Source organism: Temnothorax nylanderi, unplaced genomic scaffold, assembly GCF_030848795.1.
Source record: "Temnothorax nylanderi isolate EJ_2023f unplaced genomic scaffold, tnyl_v1.0 TNYL_tig0110_pilon, whole genome shotgun sequence".
NCBI lineage: Eukaryota > Metazoa > Arthropoda > Insecta > Hymenoptera > Formicidae > Temnothorax > Temnothorax nylanderi.
The window spans coordinates 406,345-420,664 of NW_027249172.1; the positions used below are offsets into that span (position 1 = coordinate 406,345).

The 14,320-nt window shown below is 35.1% G+C and overlaps 2 protein-coding genes across 3 annotated transcripts; both read right to left on the reverse strand.

The window, feature by feature from the left end:
* Positions 1-209: 209 nt before the first annotated feature.
* Dnapol-alpha50 (DNA primase small subunit) lies at positions 210-3,858 on the reverse strand. The gene is made up of 7 exons (XM_071712502.1): positions 3,300-3,858; positions 3,047-3,197; positions 2,367-2,542; positions 2,089-2,287; positions 1,800-2,010; positions 1,324-1,717; positions 210-1,229 (listed from the first exon to the last, which is right to left on the reverse strand). The coding sequence occupies exons 1-7, from the start codon at positions 3,394-3,396 to the stop codon at positions 1,204-1,206; spliced, it is 1,254 nt and encodes a 417-aa protein (XP_071568603.1). The 5' UTR covers positions 3,397-3,858; the 3' UTR covers positions 210-1,203.
* Positions 3,859-4,536: 678 nt separating this feature from the next.
* Positions 4,537-14,222, reverse strand: LOC139776055 (uncharacterized). Of its 2 annotated transcripts, none has more exons than XM_071712501.1 (6): positions 13,861-14,222; positions 13,605-13,771; positions 9,972-10,431; positions 9,321-9,577; positions 8,355-8,895; positions 4,537-6,708 (listed from the first exon to the last, which is right to left on the reverse strand). In XM_071712501.1, the coding sequence occupies exons 2-6, from the start codon at positions 13,767-13,769 to the stop codon at positions 6,296-6,298; spliced, it is 1,836 nt and encodes a 611-aa protein (XP_071568602.1). In that variant the 5' UTR covers positions 13,770-13,771; positions 13,861-14,222; the 3' UTR covers positions 4,537-6,295. The 2 variants fall into 2 exon arrangements, with proteins under 2 accessions (XP_071568602.1, XP_071568600.1); XM_071712499.1 differs by having other exon boundaries at positions 13,605-13,775; positions 13,861-14,221.
* Between the last annotated feature and the right edge of the window lie 98 nt (positions 14,223-14,320).

Here is a 14,320-nt window from a genome sequence, read left to right on the forward strand (position 1 = left end):
TGCAGCAGAATATTCGGAATATCGCCGATGTGATATATTTCACGAGATAGTCACTATTCGATGAATCTAATGCTTTTACATGCGGAATGATCAGAATTGATTTGCATAAAAAAGATAGGTATATAAGAATAATATAAATCCAAAATTTGCGTTAAATACAAAACGCAAATTAATTACTTATATTACTAAAACCTGAAAATTTCTATCTCTGACGTGCTTCGACGTTGATCAGGCATCTTTTATTAAATATGTCAATGAACATTACACACTATATTAGTCTTGGATCTTTTCTTTTAAATTGGTTGTATATCGATCACCTCCCAAACTCTTTCAGTAGTAACAGTTTTCAAGTACAATATAGAAACATTATGCAAATATAATAACTTATAATCACAACGAAAATAGAAATAATTACATATTGCCGATAGTAAAAAAAATAATAAATAAATTATACATATTATTTATTATTCATATATTCGGATCGCTATCAAATAGCCACGCCGTTTTCACTTTTAATTATTTAAATCCTGCGACGAGAAGAGCGGAGAAAGAAAGAATTTCACTATTTCCCCATTCCGCTTTGACATTCCATATAAAGCCATATGATAAAAGCATATGGCCCATAATCTCGACATAATTAAAAACTGGCGTGGCTAAATACGCCTTCGTGAGAACAAGGCAAGTTGAAGCAATTAACTTGGCTTATATATTAACCAATTAGCATAACACGTGCATCCGATTTAACGGGAACGAGGAGCCACCGGGCGAAGGAATTTCACGGTGATTCACGTGAAAGAGCGAGTCGCTTTTGTCCGTGCGCCCGAAATTTCATCTCGTTGATCCGAGAAGTGGAGTAGACGTCTCACGATCGAGGAGAAATCTCATTAATGCGCATCTAAGTGACTTTTAAAAAACGAGCATTTCGGTTTCGCAGGAAAAATTCGAAAGTCTCGATTTTTGTTCAATCGCTATCCAGATTTCAAGCAGCGTACCCCTCCCTCTCTTGCCCTACACTGTAGGAGTACTATCTGGCAACTTATCGCGAGAGACTATATATATGTAAAAACGGAAATGCTGGATTTGGAGATTTAAAAAAATGTACCTTTTTTATTTCTATGAAAATATATTTAAAGCATTATAAATAATATTATTACCTCGAATATAACATCAATTTTTAGTAGTTTCTTATCGTTGTGAGATATCTTAAAATTCCATACTGTCGGCTGAAACTGAAAGCAAACATGAAATTACGATAGAAGTTATAGGATCGTCAATTATACAAAATTGTACAAAAACTGATTTCGCTAATTATGGCGCGCTTACTTTTTCCTTTTAATCTCTGTTCCCGTCGCTCAGCCTCCAAGTGTCGTAAGAATTCTTGAAAAACGTGCAGTGACTTGTTCAAGCTCGTTTTCTTGTAATCTTTAATTCGTTTTTTATTTAAGTCGTATGTCTCTTCTTCAGCCTTGTCCTTTACATCGTACGCATTGATCTCACCTATCAGCGTCATTATTGTAGGGACCTTATCAGGATCAAATTTATCCACCGCACTCGCGTTGAACGGTATACAAACTTTGCCAGTTTTCGGATGGACGCAAAAAGGCGATTTCAATAAGTGATTTAAGCCTTTGCTGACATTTATGTCTAATCTTGGATACGAGTATTGTAATTTTATCTCTTCGATCAAGTGACGGTACAAATACCATTTTCGGTCGCCCTGAAATTAAATAAATTAAGTAATTTCGATGTTCCAAATTAAAATGCGATAATGAATTAGAATCGTTCCAATATAATCGTACCCCTGTCCGTTTAGATTCGATGTACTGTATAAATGCGTTCCACCTTGCTTCACTGGTATTTTCTTTGCCGAACAACACCTTTACTTCCTGTCTATCTTCGTCAGTAGGCAATATCGGAAGGAACTTTTCGATTGCTTCTTCCGTGCCCAACATGTTTTGCTCTCTGACGCACATTTCAATGAAAACAGGATCGATTATATCGAGAGCACGCCTGTAACATATATCATCTCTCCATATATTACCGATTTCTATTTAAATTATTATTATTGTGAACGATATGTAAACCTACTTGATGGAATGGTGAATTTTATCGCCGGTGAGATGTACTTTCTTCTTCATAAATTCACCTCCGCCTATAATCTGTAAATATTCGGCAACCGCCGCTCGTACTTGTCCTGACAAGGTACGCGCTGCGGAGTCACATACCCAACAATGAATACCTCTTCTGCCAGAGAATACCCATAAAATATGTTTGTATCCAAAATCCACTGTAAAGGTAAATTACTCAGTTACTTCAGAATATTCACTGGCGTTACAGGCAGTATAGTGACATAAATACATACTTACATCTCAATGCGTTGTCTAATATTTTACAAGCAAGTGACATGAATTTCCAACACTTGCCGCAAATGTCTGTTCCCTTGCAACACGTTCTTACTTCATCGTAATCAGTCATGTCTATATCAAACACTAATTCTCTCTCTACTGGTTGAAAATTTGGGCCTCTTCTTTGATCTTTCGGCCTAAAGATATATAAACGCTCAATTTTATTCATTACGCCTTATTTCTTTAAAAATTTTATTACTTTTTATACTAATATCTCTTATGACATATAAAAATTAAAGCTGACATCACATTTTTTATGAAATATAGATTTAAACTGTGATAATTATTAAACTCTTTTTCCGATTATTTCTACTGTTTAATTTAGCATTCTGTTTTAAAATAGATTTCATTAATAGCGGAATTATTAATGTCTCCCTGTCTCTGTCTGTGTCACACCTATGTTATGCTCAATATTCTGTACAAATCTGCTGGCGAACTGCTAACATTTTAGGAATAAAGTCTACTGTAGCGATATATCAGATCATTGAAAAATACCGCTTAGAATTACTTAAAGGAATCAAGAGATCAAAAATTTCAAAATCAAATACAATAAACCAGAAATAAATCCTGATCTTACAAGAGAGTCCATTACTGAGAAGAAATACGACAATCTTTGTACAGTAAATTGTGATATACTTTACTGAGCGTTATAAACTGCTCCTATATCTATTTTATGCGGCAGCAATCTTTTAATCTCATCCGACAGTCCCTTCTGATCGTTGAAAGACTGGTAGCGTATGTAAATATCGTCCGAGAGGGTGAACGAGAATTCTCTCTTGCTAAAAGTACCCACTGAAAGGAAGAATTAAAAAATGATATATGACATTGTTAGATACGGTGCATTAAATATATATTAAATACGAGCAAAGAAAAATAGAGAAATCTTACTCTTACCATTTCCATAACTCAGCCACCTATGATAGTCGGCGAAGGGAAACAATCTTGAGTAATAGACTGGCAATAAGTCAAGCAAATCCGAAATGTCACCCATTTTAATGTAATTAACTTCTTTCCTTGAAGTTCCCTTCGGGCCAAGAGTGAGTTAGGCGCTTTTGACTAGCCCTTTAGGTCATATAGCACAGAGTCTCTTGCTCTAGTGTTATTAACTCGAATGTATAAGGTTATGCACGTGCAACTTTTTCGAAATCTGCTACTTCTTACTGCAGATTTTCTGCTCGTTAAATATACTGAAATAATATTGTATACGTCAACGTTGGAATAACGTATAAACCCGTTTCAACGCACGAAGTTTAAACACAGAAACCAGAAACACGCGGAAAGGATCACAACAGAGAAATGGCGCGAAGTTCATACAATTGCTTCGGATTAGGTTAATAGAAGTTTGTTCTTTTTCGACAATAAGAACTTGTTGCACCAATGTGCATTCAGTTCAAGAAGTTCTTCAAAAAAGAACAGACAGTATTCGTGGGACCGTCGAAAGCCCCCCTGTACACTACCGCCAGTACATCCATTTTCGAAATTGGTACTACGTAGCTACGTTCATTTTCCGACACTGCCGATAAAGGTGCCATCATTTCACGTTGACTCGACGCTGCTCGACGCTCATTTTCAGCGAGAAAAAGTCTTCAACACTAATATTATATATACATATAATATTTGTATACATGTATTGTTGAAGATTTTTTCTCGCTGAAAATGAGCGTCGAGTCAACGTGAAATGATGGCACCTTTATCGGTAGTGGGAAAAGAACGTGGCTACGTAGTACCAATTAATGGTTTTATATATTTATTTATTTGTCCCAAAGGGTTACTTTATACGCTCCACTTTCCTAAAAAATTTTGCATTTGCCTTGACCAAACCATTGATGGAAAAGAGAACGAAAAACAACCATCTTGCAAAAGATCTACGAACCACAATTTATAATAAAAGCGTTAACAAAACATTTTCTATTATCGAGGAAAAGAAGATACGATTTGTATGATAGAACAAAAGATAGAAAAGGAAACGAGTTTTGTACAAACTGTAGTAGATGGTTCTGTGAAGAGCACAAAAAGTACTGTGCCCTCCCTACTTTTATAATATAATTTATTCAAATTATACCATTAATTCAGTTAAAATGACAATTTAACTTCTACATAAAAGACTAATCCTACGAACGTGACACATAACTTTTCACACATAAACATTTTTATTTATTGATATCGATACACGTACATTGAATAAAGTTTATAATATAGTGATTTTAGTATGTTTACATAGACCATTTTATATATTTTCTACATGTATATAAAAATATAGCTATACTATACTCAGAAATGAACAGAATTATCAAGATTTATATTCTTGTATGAACATGAACGATTCAATTAATTTCTTGTCGATATTTCTGAGCAAGCGTATAAGTACAAGTTATTACAAAAAATGACTTGTCATGCATCAATAACATATTTTATCTACACTTTCATGCATTTCATATACTGTCAAGCATATATATGAAAAGTAGTTCATGATTTATCTCTTAACTTATTCTAATAGAAAAAAAAAAAAACTCTTATTCAATAGTTTTGTATGCAAGGCAAATGAGATATTTCACGAATTTGGAATAAAACATCTATACTTCACTTCGATATTTACTTCAATATATACTTTACTTATAATACAGTCTTTTCGGCGAAAAAAGTCCTTGCTCGCCATCAATATCAGCTACTTGCAAAATCAATGGGATTAGATGATCCATTTCTTGTCATTTCCCATAATCTTTCATTTGCATGGGTAGCTTATACAACTATCGCATATATAAAATAATGCCACTTATGCTGCATTATTCTAAACATTTTTTAAAAGGATATCAATATCACATATAGAAGCGGGATTGACACACACATACACTCATGCACGCAAAAACACACGCATACAATTTTTCGATAATATCAATCATCTTTTTTTCTTTCAGTTATTAAAAAAATACTGGCATTATTCATATAAGATAGAAAGAAGTGTATGAATATGTTAGGAGATGAAAAAGCCTCAATTAAACAATGTTAAATCAAGCGTACGTAAAACCGAGAATTTAAGGATTAAATCAAAGATCGAGATCATTAGAACTATTGACAATTGTACGATTAATATATCATGCCAAGAGTGATTAATATATCATATTATTATGGGTTTATTATTTTTCATGACAAGGGTTAATCATATATGTGGATATATTTATATACATCTAATCGTAAATTACTTATATCTGTTTTACATTTCTATTAATTAGACATATATTTATTCCAGTTGTCGTTTAACATTAAAGCAATAGTATCTATATAAATTTTATGTATATATGCTTTTAATTATTTACAAAAAGTTCCCTATGTGTATATAACTATTTTAAAACATCGATAATTATAATCATAAAATTGTAAGAATAATAGTATTTATACTGCTCTTCATATAAATAAGTAAATATTTAATATTGTCTAATCCGTAAAAGTTCTTAGAAAATTTTACACATAAAGTATACTCTCCCTCAGCCCCTATTTCTAGTAACAACAGCTTAACATTGTTCAATCGTTATGTTAATAGATCGATAATTCGATGTCTGCTGAAAAATGTGTTGGCTACATTTAGAAAATATGATCGAATAATTGGCTTTTGAAAAATGATTGTTATCCAGGTGTAGGTACTTATTCGCAAAAATTTTATATTTTATAATTGCACAACCGTAGCATCTCTAAAACATAATCGTTGAATATAGTCGTGTTTTAGATATAAAAACGTTTTAATGGAATTTAATCATCAACAACACTTTAAAACCCCGGCGAAAATTGTAAAATATATTTTGCTGTAAAATATATTTCTTATCATTGTAAATTCCGAAACTAAAAAAGATACTACTTAATCGCTGCAGAAAAAAGATAAACATACACATTCCGTTTTACTTATCACGAGGCATCTCGACAAGAACTGTCCTGGTGCCTTCGGTATCAGAGATGTTGATCTTGAGCTCGTTAGTGAGAGCTTCGAGCTTATCGACTTTGACCGTCTTCTGTCCGCCTGGATTCGGCGGTGGCCATATGTCGTCCAGCGGTGGTTCGATATACTGTTTCTTCGTCTTTGAGATGGCAAGATCTGGTTTTAAGCCAAGCGTTCCTCCCACATGGTTTACGGAAGAGACGTACTTAGGAGTAGGTTCGCTGTCGATACGGGGACGTTTGTACAGAGGCATCTGAATTACTGGGCTGTAATCGTGATCTAGAAGACCTTCGACCTCCTGTAACAACTCCTCGCCGTATTGCTGTAGTTCTTCGTCCATTAGCTGCTTCGTATACAATAAAGTTCTCGAGCGACCTAAAATTAAGATAATTGTTTCGTAGAATATGGCTCGACTATGATTATTCTGATATAGTTTACGCTATGATTCCATCAGCAACTACATATGCAGATACATTCATTAAATATTTCGAATCTGTTCTACAGTCTGTCGCACAAGAGCACGTGAATGATTACTTTTGTGTTTTAGAATCAAAATTTTTTATATGTTTTGAAAGATTAAATATATTCTCATGTTATTATAAAATCGTGACGTACGGTGGAGATCATTACTATTACAAAAACGAAAGGTAGTAAGCATATAATTAATATCACTCGTAGGAATCAAATTACGAAAAAATCACATAATTTTTTTTTTAATATCTATTCTTTTATTTAATTAAAAAGTATAGCATTGATGTCGGCGATATCATAAAAAATATAAGAACTTTCTTATACACATGGTTTATCGCCGAAAATTATAAAATGTTATTTAACATATTTTTTATAAAATGAAAAAGCTATGCTTTATTTAAAAAAAAAAAAAGTTTATTCTACTAGTTTATTCTACTATACATAAGTTACGCGAAAACAGAATTGTCTCAATAATAAACGAATCAGTGAAAGGATCAGTGTTTTTCTGCCCCCTTTTAGAAAGTAGTAAGACTACTTTTTAACGATCCCATAAGCGTGTTACAGTTTTCACTGTTCTCGCACGTATATAGGTCTCTTATTATTAATTTTGTAAACAAGATGACACGTTCGAAGGGTTACATTTTTTTTTAGAATTTAAAACAGCCGATCCTTTTCTCTTTTACTCAAATTCTCGCTTCTCTGATTTTCTCTTTTTAATTTATATCTATTTATATCATATTCTGTCCTAATTTCTACACATGCATATTATTTAAATTCGGAAAAAATTAATTTTTCGCGAATACAGATTTGAAAGTGATATAATCTGTCAATGAACTCGTTGAACGGTTTCCTGCTGAATTTAGACAATCTAAATACCACATGCGTCAGTTATTTTGCAATGTGCAACTGCGACGAAATTCGAGATCATTATTTGTCAAATGGAATTTGCTGTGTATACACGTTCAATACCACGAAAAATCAACTTTCTTATAAGAAAACGAAATCTGTACAAGTAAAAGTATTTTTTCAAATAATAATCAATAGTAATGCAGCACCAAAATTTACATTCCATAATAAATATGTATGTCTTCACACACATATACTGCAACAGTGGCAATTTTATTTGTATTAAATATCTTTAAATTCACAATTATAATTTAATGCAAAAAATCTTAAATTACAATTAATTACATTTTCTACTGCGTGTGTTACGTAAAATCTTACATATATTCTTATCAATGCCTGCGACTTATTAATGTCATTGTTGACGCTTGGTCTGTTTTACAGTTTGTGTAAATAATGATAATATGAAGGATAAGCATAAAAAGATTTTGAACATTATCAAAAGGTATTTATAAACGTTGATACTCTTAGGTTTCTATTGAATCTCGGGTCTAAATATTATGTCATTGTATCTTGTTAAGATTATGTTCATGGTCACTTATATTACATAACACTTATTCCATTTAACTTTATTGAAAGTTAATTTATTGTGATTCAGATTTTTCATATAAGAAAGAGTCTTCTAATAAAAGAATGACAGAACGTACCTGCGAGTGATGTTTTTTCTGGTTGCTCCTGCTCTTGTGTTAAATCGTTACTGTTATTGTTGGAATGTGGTCGCAAATTCGGTAAAGCGACGAGAGCTAACGAAAGCAGCAATACCATCAGACAAGTTGCCGGTTGGGCGCTCTTGTTGCCCTTTTGTATGAGCGCTTGCAGTCTCTTTAACTGGCCAGCCAAACTTTGATTTTGCGATTGTAAGGCTTTGATTCGTTTCAGCAACGTTATATTCTCCTCTGTACACTGTTTCACGCGATCTTCCAAGCCATCCACGTACTCTTTTTTCCTCTTGCGGGAATCCTGCGCGGATATCTTATTACGAATCTTGCGTCTGATTCTCTTCAATTCACGCTCCTCGTGCTTTGTCAACGGATAATGACTGGGCAATGTGATACCCTCTTTTTGCAATAATCGCTTTTCCTCGGCATTCAACTTTAGTCGTGGATAAGCCGAGTCAGTTTCCGACGTCACTTCATCACTGGAATTGCAACCTTTGTCGCTATTAGAGTCCTCTTGTTTGATAGTCATCTAATTATAACATGAAAACAGTCGTTAATATGTATCATTATCTACAATATACCATGTATGTATTATAAATATAATTAGTGTTTTAATGGATATAACAGTATTTTGACATCACTTTTTCAATAACAATTCTTTAATAAAATTTTATAATTTCTTTTAATTTCTTCTTAGTGTTAAAGTATCGATTATTTCTGGGTTATAAGCAAAATTGAAAAAATTGTGCTTTTTACAAATTAAATTTCGACGAACCAGACCAACCAGACGAATGGCAATACTACATCCTTTATTTAACTTTAGATTGAATTTGTTATAAGAAAATTTGAAGTATAATTGTAAAAATGATACACTGATACATCTAAATACATGCGTAAATAAATCTTTTTATCGAAGAGTTATTTTAGATATTAAATATATTGCATATCGCGTACCTGAATAGGTTTGTTGATTATGTTTGCTTGATTGATCTTGAAGCCTTTCAAGTTTTTTGCTGGTGTCGTCATGATCTTGATAGTTCGGACTTCCTTCATATCCTTCAGACTCACTGGCAATAGGATAGACCGCGGATTACCGGAGCCCATTGGAGTGACGCGTATCAATTGTCGAATATTTCGCTTTCCGTTATATAGATTGCGAATATTTACGGCATTCTCTTGCGGCGTAGGTTGCTGTTGTTTAGGTGCTGGATCTGTATAATCATATATCTCATATCATGTGAGACCCTCGTATATCTTCACATATTACAGGTTGAACTTCTATCCCCAGAGAGAACTTCCATATTAGAAAAGAAAAATAATCCGTTTTTAAAATTGATAATTAATTTTTAAAATTAATTTTTTATATTGATTGCCAAGTGATGGGAAGCTTCAAATCAATGGCAGGCACATGTCAAACATGTCCTAAGTGCATATCGTAATTTGTGAGACGCGAACATGTTATCGAAGCTAAAATTGCATCATGTTAGTCAGGATAATGACACGTTATTCAATAACATTTCCCGTAGCCCTGCGTTTAGTATATCATATTATTACACATCATAGATATTTACATATGTCCCTGTGAACGTGATAAGATAATCTTACCGATATCAACTACCGGTTGCTCCGTAGCGATAGTAGTGCCCAAGCTCGGCGTATTATTGTTTGGCGTTACAATGGCAACTAAAGATTGCTCGTAATCCATCTCTTCGGCCAGGTCGGTGGTCGGCGAGCCGATATTCGAGCTCATGACAGATCTGTATGGGCTATCTACACTACCTAAAGACGGACTGGCCGCAGGTTCAAAATCCACAAAATTTTGTGGACTGTTCAGGTCGGAATTCCCGATCTCCTCTTCCTCATTATTGTCCGTCCTCGGCAGAAACGGACTCAATTGCTGTTCGTAGGAAAGACTCAGCGCGCTGGAGAGTCCGCTGTCCGACGAAGAGGATGCGATCGTTTCCAGATCCTTCCCGATCAAGTTGAAATCGAGATGTGGATCCTCCTCCTCCATCTTCAAGATCGAGGCAAGCAGGTCGTCGGAATTCGTCGGGCATTCTTCTGCCTGGAATATCACACAAACGTCGTGTCCGTGTCTTAATCTCTTTCGACAACAGATTTTATGTACTACACCGGATCGGTACAAAATTTAGAAATTCGACAAGTTATTTATCAGCCGCTAAACCACCCGTATATTTTCTTTTTTTTTTGTGCGTCAACATAAAATTAAGATAAATTAAAAAGAATGCAAAATAAAATCTGGCTTATGTAATCGAAATCAATACGACGCATTTGCATCTCATTTGCCGAATGCGTATTATCGTTAAATATTGGTAGACGTGCAGCGAAACGAGATATCGAGCTTATCAGAAGAATATTTTTTGGAGAAAGACAAAAATGTTCCTCCTCTTATCGAATCTCGATGCAATAAATTTGCTATCCGACGTGTATCTTAAGAACAACGCGTACGATTTCATTATTGTCTTCGATTTTATCAATCCTACGTTACTCGCGCGAGGTGTGAAACCGTGAAATACATCCCAGCCTTCGAAATGTATTAAATTCACAGAATCAAATTTTATCGATCGAATACTGCGCACAAATTGCCAACAATTAAACGATAACTTTTGCGCTTATCTTTATCTAAAAGATACATAGAATATTATCAATCCTTTTTTTAATTGTAAATCGTCAAACAGAACAATGAAAATTGAAATATAACGTTGAAATGAATAAAATGCATCCTATGCTAACTGTTAAAAAAAAAAACAGGCGAGTAACGTAAGATTAATAACGATAATATATAATCATAGAAAGATAAAGAATTGTAAAAATATAAATTTATATCGGTGAGTGCGCCAAGCTGGAGAGTTAAGACTTGCGGTTACGAAGAATTCCGTAACATAACGGTATCCGTTCAAAGGTCATTCGCCGCGTGAAGAGACCGGCTTCTCGAGTTTCTGGTTCGAACGAAACTCGAAAAGAAACCGAAAGAGATCTGTCCGATTAATCAATCATAAACACATCAACGCTATCCCGACATTAAAATAAAAAATACTTGAAAATTATTCGATATTTTTATACGAATATTACTAGGAAGCGACCGTGTACGAAGAAAAAAAAACCGATGAAAAAGGGCTCCACGCGTAAATAATTAAAATTAATTGTGCAGATAATGACGCTATAATGTATTTGCGTAGTACGTTTCAGACATGGGACGGCGGATGACGCATTCGCCACGTGCCGACGCATTTCGAACATTCAATTATGTTTATTACGTACGCAGTAAATAAAAAAAAAACGCATTTCAAATCGTTTGACTAATCATCGGCCGGGTAATCGGAATAGATACAATCAGATATAGATACAACTTGTGCGATACTCGGTTTCAGCGACTTGGGACTGAGGTTAAACGCGAGAGCACGTGGGTAGTCGGCGCACCATATGTTAAAAGCGTGCCACTGACAAAAGAGAGATACATCCTCCGTATATTAACGTTATCTCTTGAATAATTCTCGGCAAAGACTCTACGACCTAGTTTTCGAAAGAACGTTTCATATTAACGTTATCCTCCGAGCGATTTGGCGATTTTAAATGATGAACCTGACGGTGTGAAGCCTTTAAACCCTAGACGATGCCTATAATCCCTGACAGAATTTTATTCACGATTTTCTGTGCCCTGTAATATAAAAAGAAAAAATATTTGAAGAACACATATACAAAGTATACGTCAGAATGTATATTTGCAATATATAAAATTATGAATAAAGTTCCAAAGTTCTAAATTCTGATGAAAATTATAGATCGCTCAAAGTGTAGCTCGACTGCAGTATTGAGATAAAAACGATATGGAATAATAGACAAATATAAATATAAACAAATAGATAAGGAATTCCATTCTTGTCTGCATGCACAAGAGCACATGGCGTTTTGTACCATATGTTAACAGGAATTAAATTTCACGTATGCCAAGCTTTATCGATAGAATACATACGCAGCTTTTGATAATGAACAGAGTCGTCGCTGCAAAGATGATTAAATTTACGATTTGCGAGCAATTGCAATCATTGCTAACCATATTATCGACTGAAATAACTAATGCTAGAATATTATTTGTTTCTTGAACAGGCACACGTGCTCGTTACATTGTAATAGAACATAAAAAGGATCATTCAAATACAATCGGTAGTTAATTTATTTGACAAAGCGTTGAAATTTATCTCTATTTCAATGAGCTTCTATAGGCCTGTTCTTTTTAACTGAACTTCTTGCACGGTTCATCTTTCCTCTTTTTCTTTTCATGGGAGAGAAAAAGAGAAAAGATGAACCGTGCGAGTTCAGCTAAGAAGAACAAGCCTTATACATATTTATGTATATATGTGTGTGCTCTGCTTTAGTTTTATTGAAAGTATATGTAAGTAGGTCTCTTAAATTCACAGCTAATTTGTCAGTTATTACAAGAAGCTCGAGTGAACCAGATAAGAAATGGAATGTGACGAAATATCGCCGACTGAGACTTTCTAGATATTAATTCTCAACGAAATGCAAGATTTTTAGCACCGTTCAATCCAGACGAGGATGTGACACGAGCTGACACAATTCATCCCTGACAATTCTGATTATCGACCTCGTGGAGTTGAGTCATGCAACAGTAAATATCATCTCTTCTCGCTTCTCAACAACGTATATCGTTTAATCAAACAAAACGCTGTTGCAAAATATGCATCTGGTCAGAAAGTAAATCACCATTCCACCATATGGAATATCCTATGTGAACTAATTTTAATGCCATAAGATTAAACAAGTCGCTCTTTCTTGGATTATGTAAATGGTAAAAAAAAGCCACACAAATTTTACGGAACTAAACATACCTCGGGTAATAAGATTGCGAGAATTTTATCAAATAGGCTGTCTCTATACTATAGCGGTACTATAATCAATCTAATATTGTATCACCAATCATGTCACCGTATCAATTGTATTTAAGTAGAGTTCAATATGTGTCATACATTTTTAATGGACAGTGTAATACTTGGACTTTTAACGGATTATCAATTCGATAAATTTCGGAGCTGAACATCCCGGAACGAAAGTATCTTCCCTTCAGCATCGCGAGAAATGACGCGTTGGATCCGTGCGGATAAAAATATGCTGAACCCACGTGCCACGCGCGTAGCGCTTGGTATAAGCGCACGATGAAACCTGCGGGTGGAATTGCGGGAGAGAGCCGGGACTCACCGTGATGACGTCACCATAGTTATGGTCCACATCCTCGATGAGGTGGTGGCCGATCTCCAGCGAGGTCAATTCGGACAAGTTATGATCCACAAACAGCTCATTTTTAACGTCCCCCTTGAGAAACGTGTCATCCAGGAGATCAAACAGGTTCATGTCTGACGACATCACTGTCTAACATAGAAAAATTTTTACAATTAGGCACAACCGTCGCGCTCGCCACCGCGCCTACCGCCGCCGTTAAACAAACCGCACTAACAATTTAACAATCGGGATCGGTGGTCGGTCAGCACTGGTCAGCACTTAACATTACGCGCGATCATCGCCGATCGAGGGTCGCACAGGGAGTCCACCAGCGAAGCAGGCGCTCGGGCAGCCCAGGCCCGGTCCTCACTCTTAATCTCGCCCCACCCCGTAGCCGAACGCACACCTCGAAAATCCTCGAATCGCCGAGACTTCGTTTTTAAGCACTTGAATGCACCTTCAACACTTGGTCAACGCTTCTACGCTTTCGCATTCTCGATATTCGGAAATATCAATACGGTAAATTGACGGAACAACGCCTCTTATTATGAGGATAGCGTGCAGCGCTAAACCGCCAACGTGGCACGGTGGCATAGAGTCTCATTGATAAATATATATGTATACAAGTACGGTATATATGTCATACGTATATCACAAGTAAAGCCCCGGACACACGAATCGACGGAAGACGTAAG

Bases quoted from the DNA above. Each gene is read 5' to 3' on its own strand.
- Dnapol-alpha50 (XM_071712502.1), bottom strand. From the start codon at position 3,396: ATGGGTGACATTTCGGATTTGCTTGACTTATTGCCAGTCTATTACTCA. The intron at 3,198-3,299 runs GTAAGAGTAAGA...TCTTCCTTTCAG, and splicing joins GTGGCTGAGTTATGGAAATG to TGGGTACTTTTAGCAAGAGA. The intron at 2,288-2,366 runs GTAAGTATGTAT...TTACCTTTACAG, and splicing joins ATTAGACAACGCATTGAGAT to TGGATTTTGGATACAAACAT.
- LOC139776055 (XM_071712501.1), bottom strand. From the start codon at position 13,769: ATGTCGTCAGACATGAACCTGTTTGATCTCCTGGATGACACGTTTCTC. The intron at 10,432-13,604 runs GTGAGTCCCGGC...GTGATATTCCAG, and splicing joins ACTATGGTGACGTCATCACG to GCAGAAGAATGCCCGACGAA. The intron at 9,578-9,971 runs GTAAGATTATCT...ATGATTATACAG, and splicing joins GCAACCGGTAGTTGATATCG to ATCCAGCACCTAAACAACAG.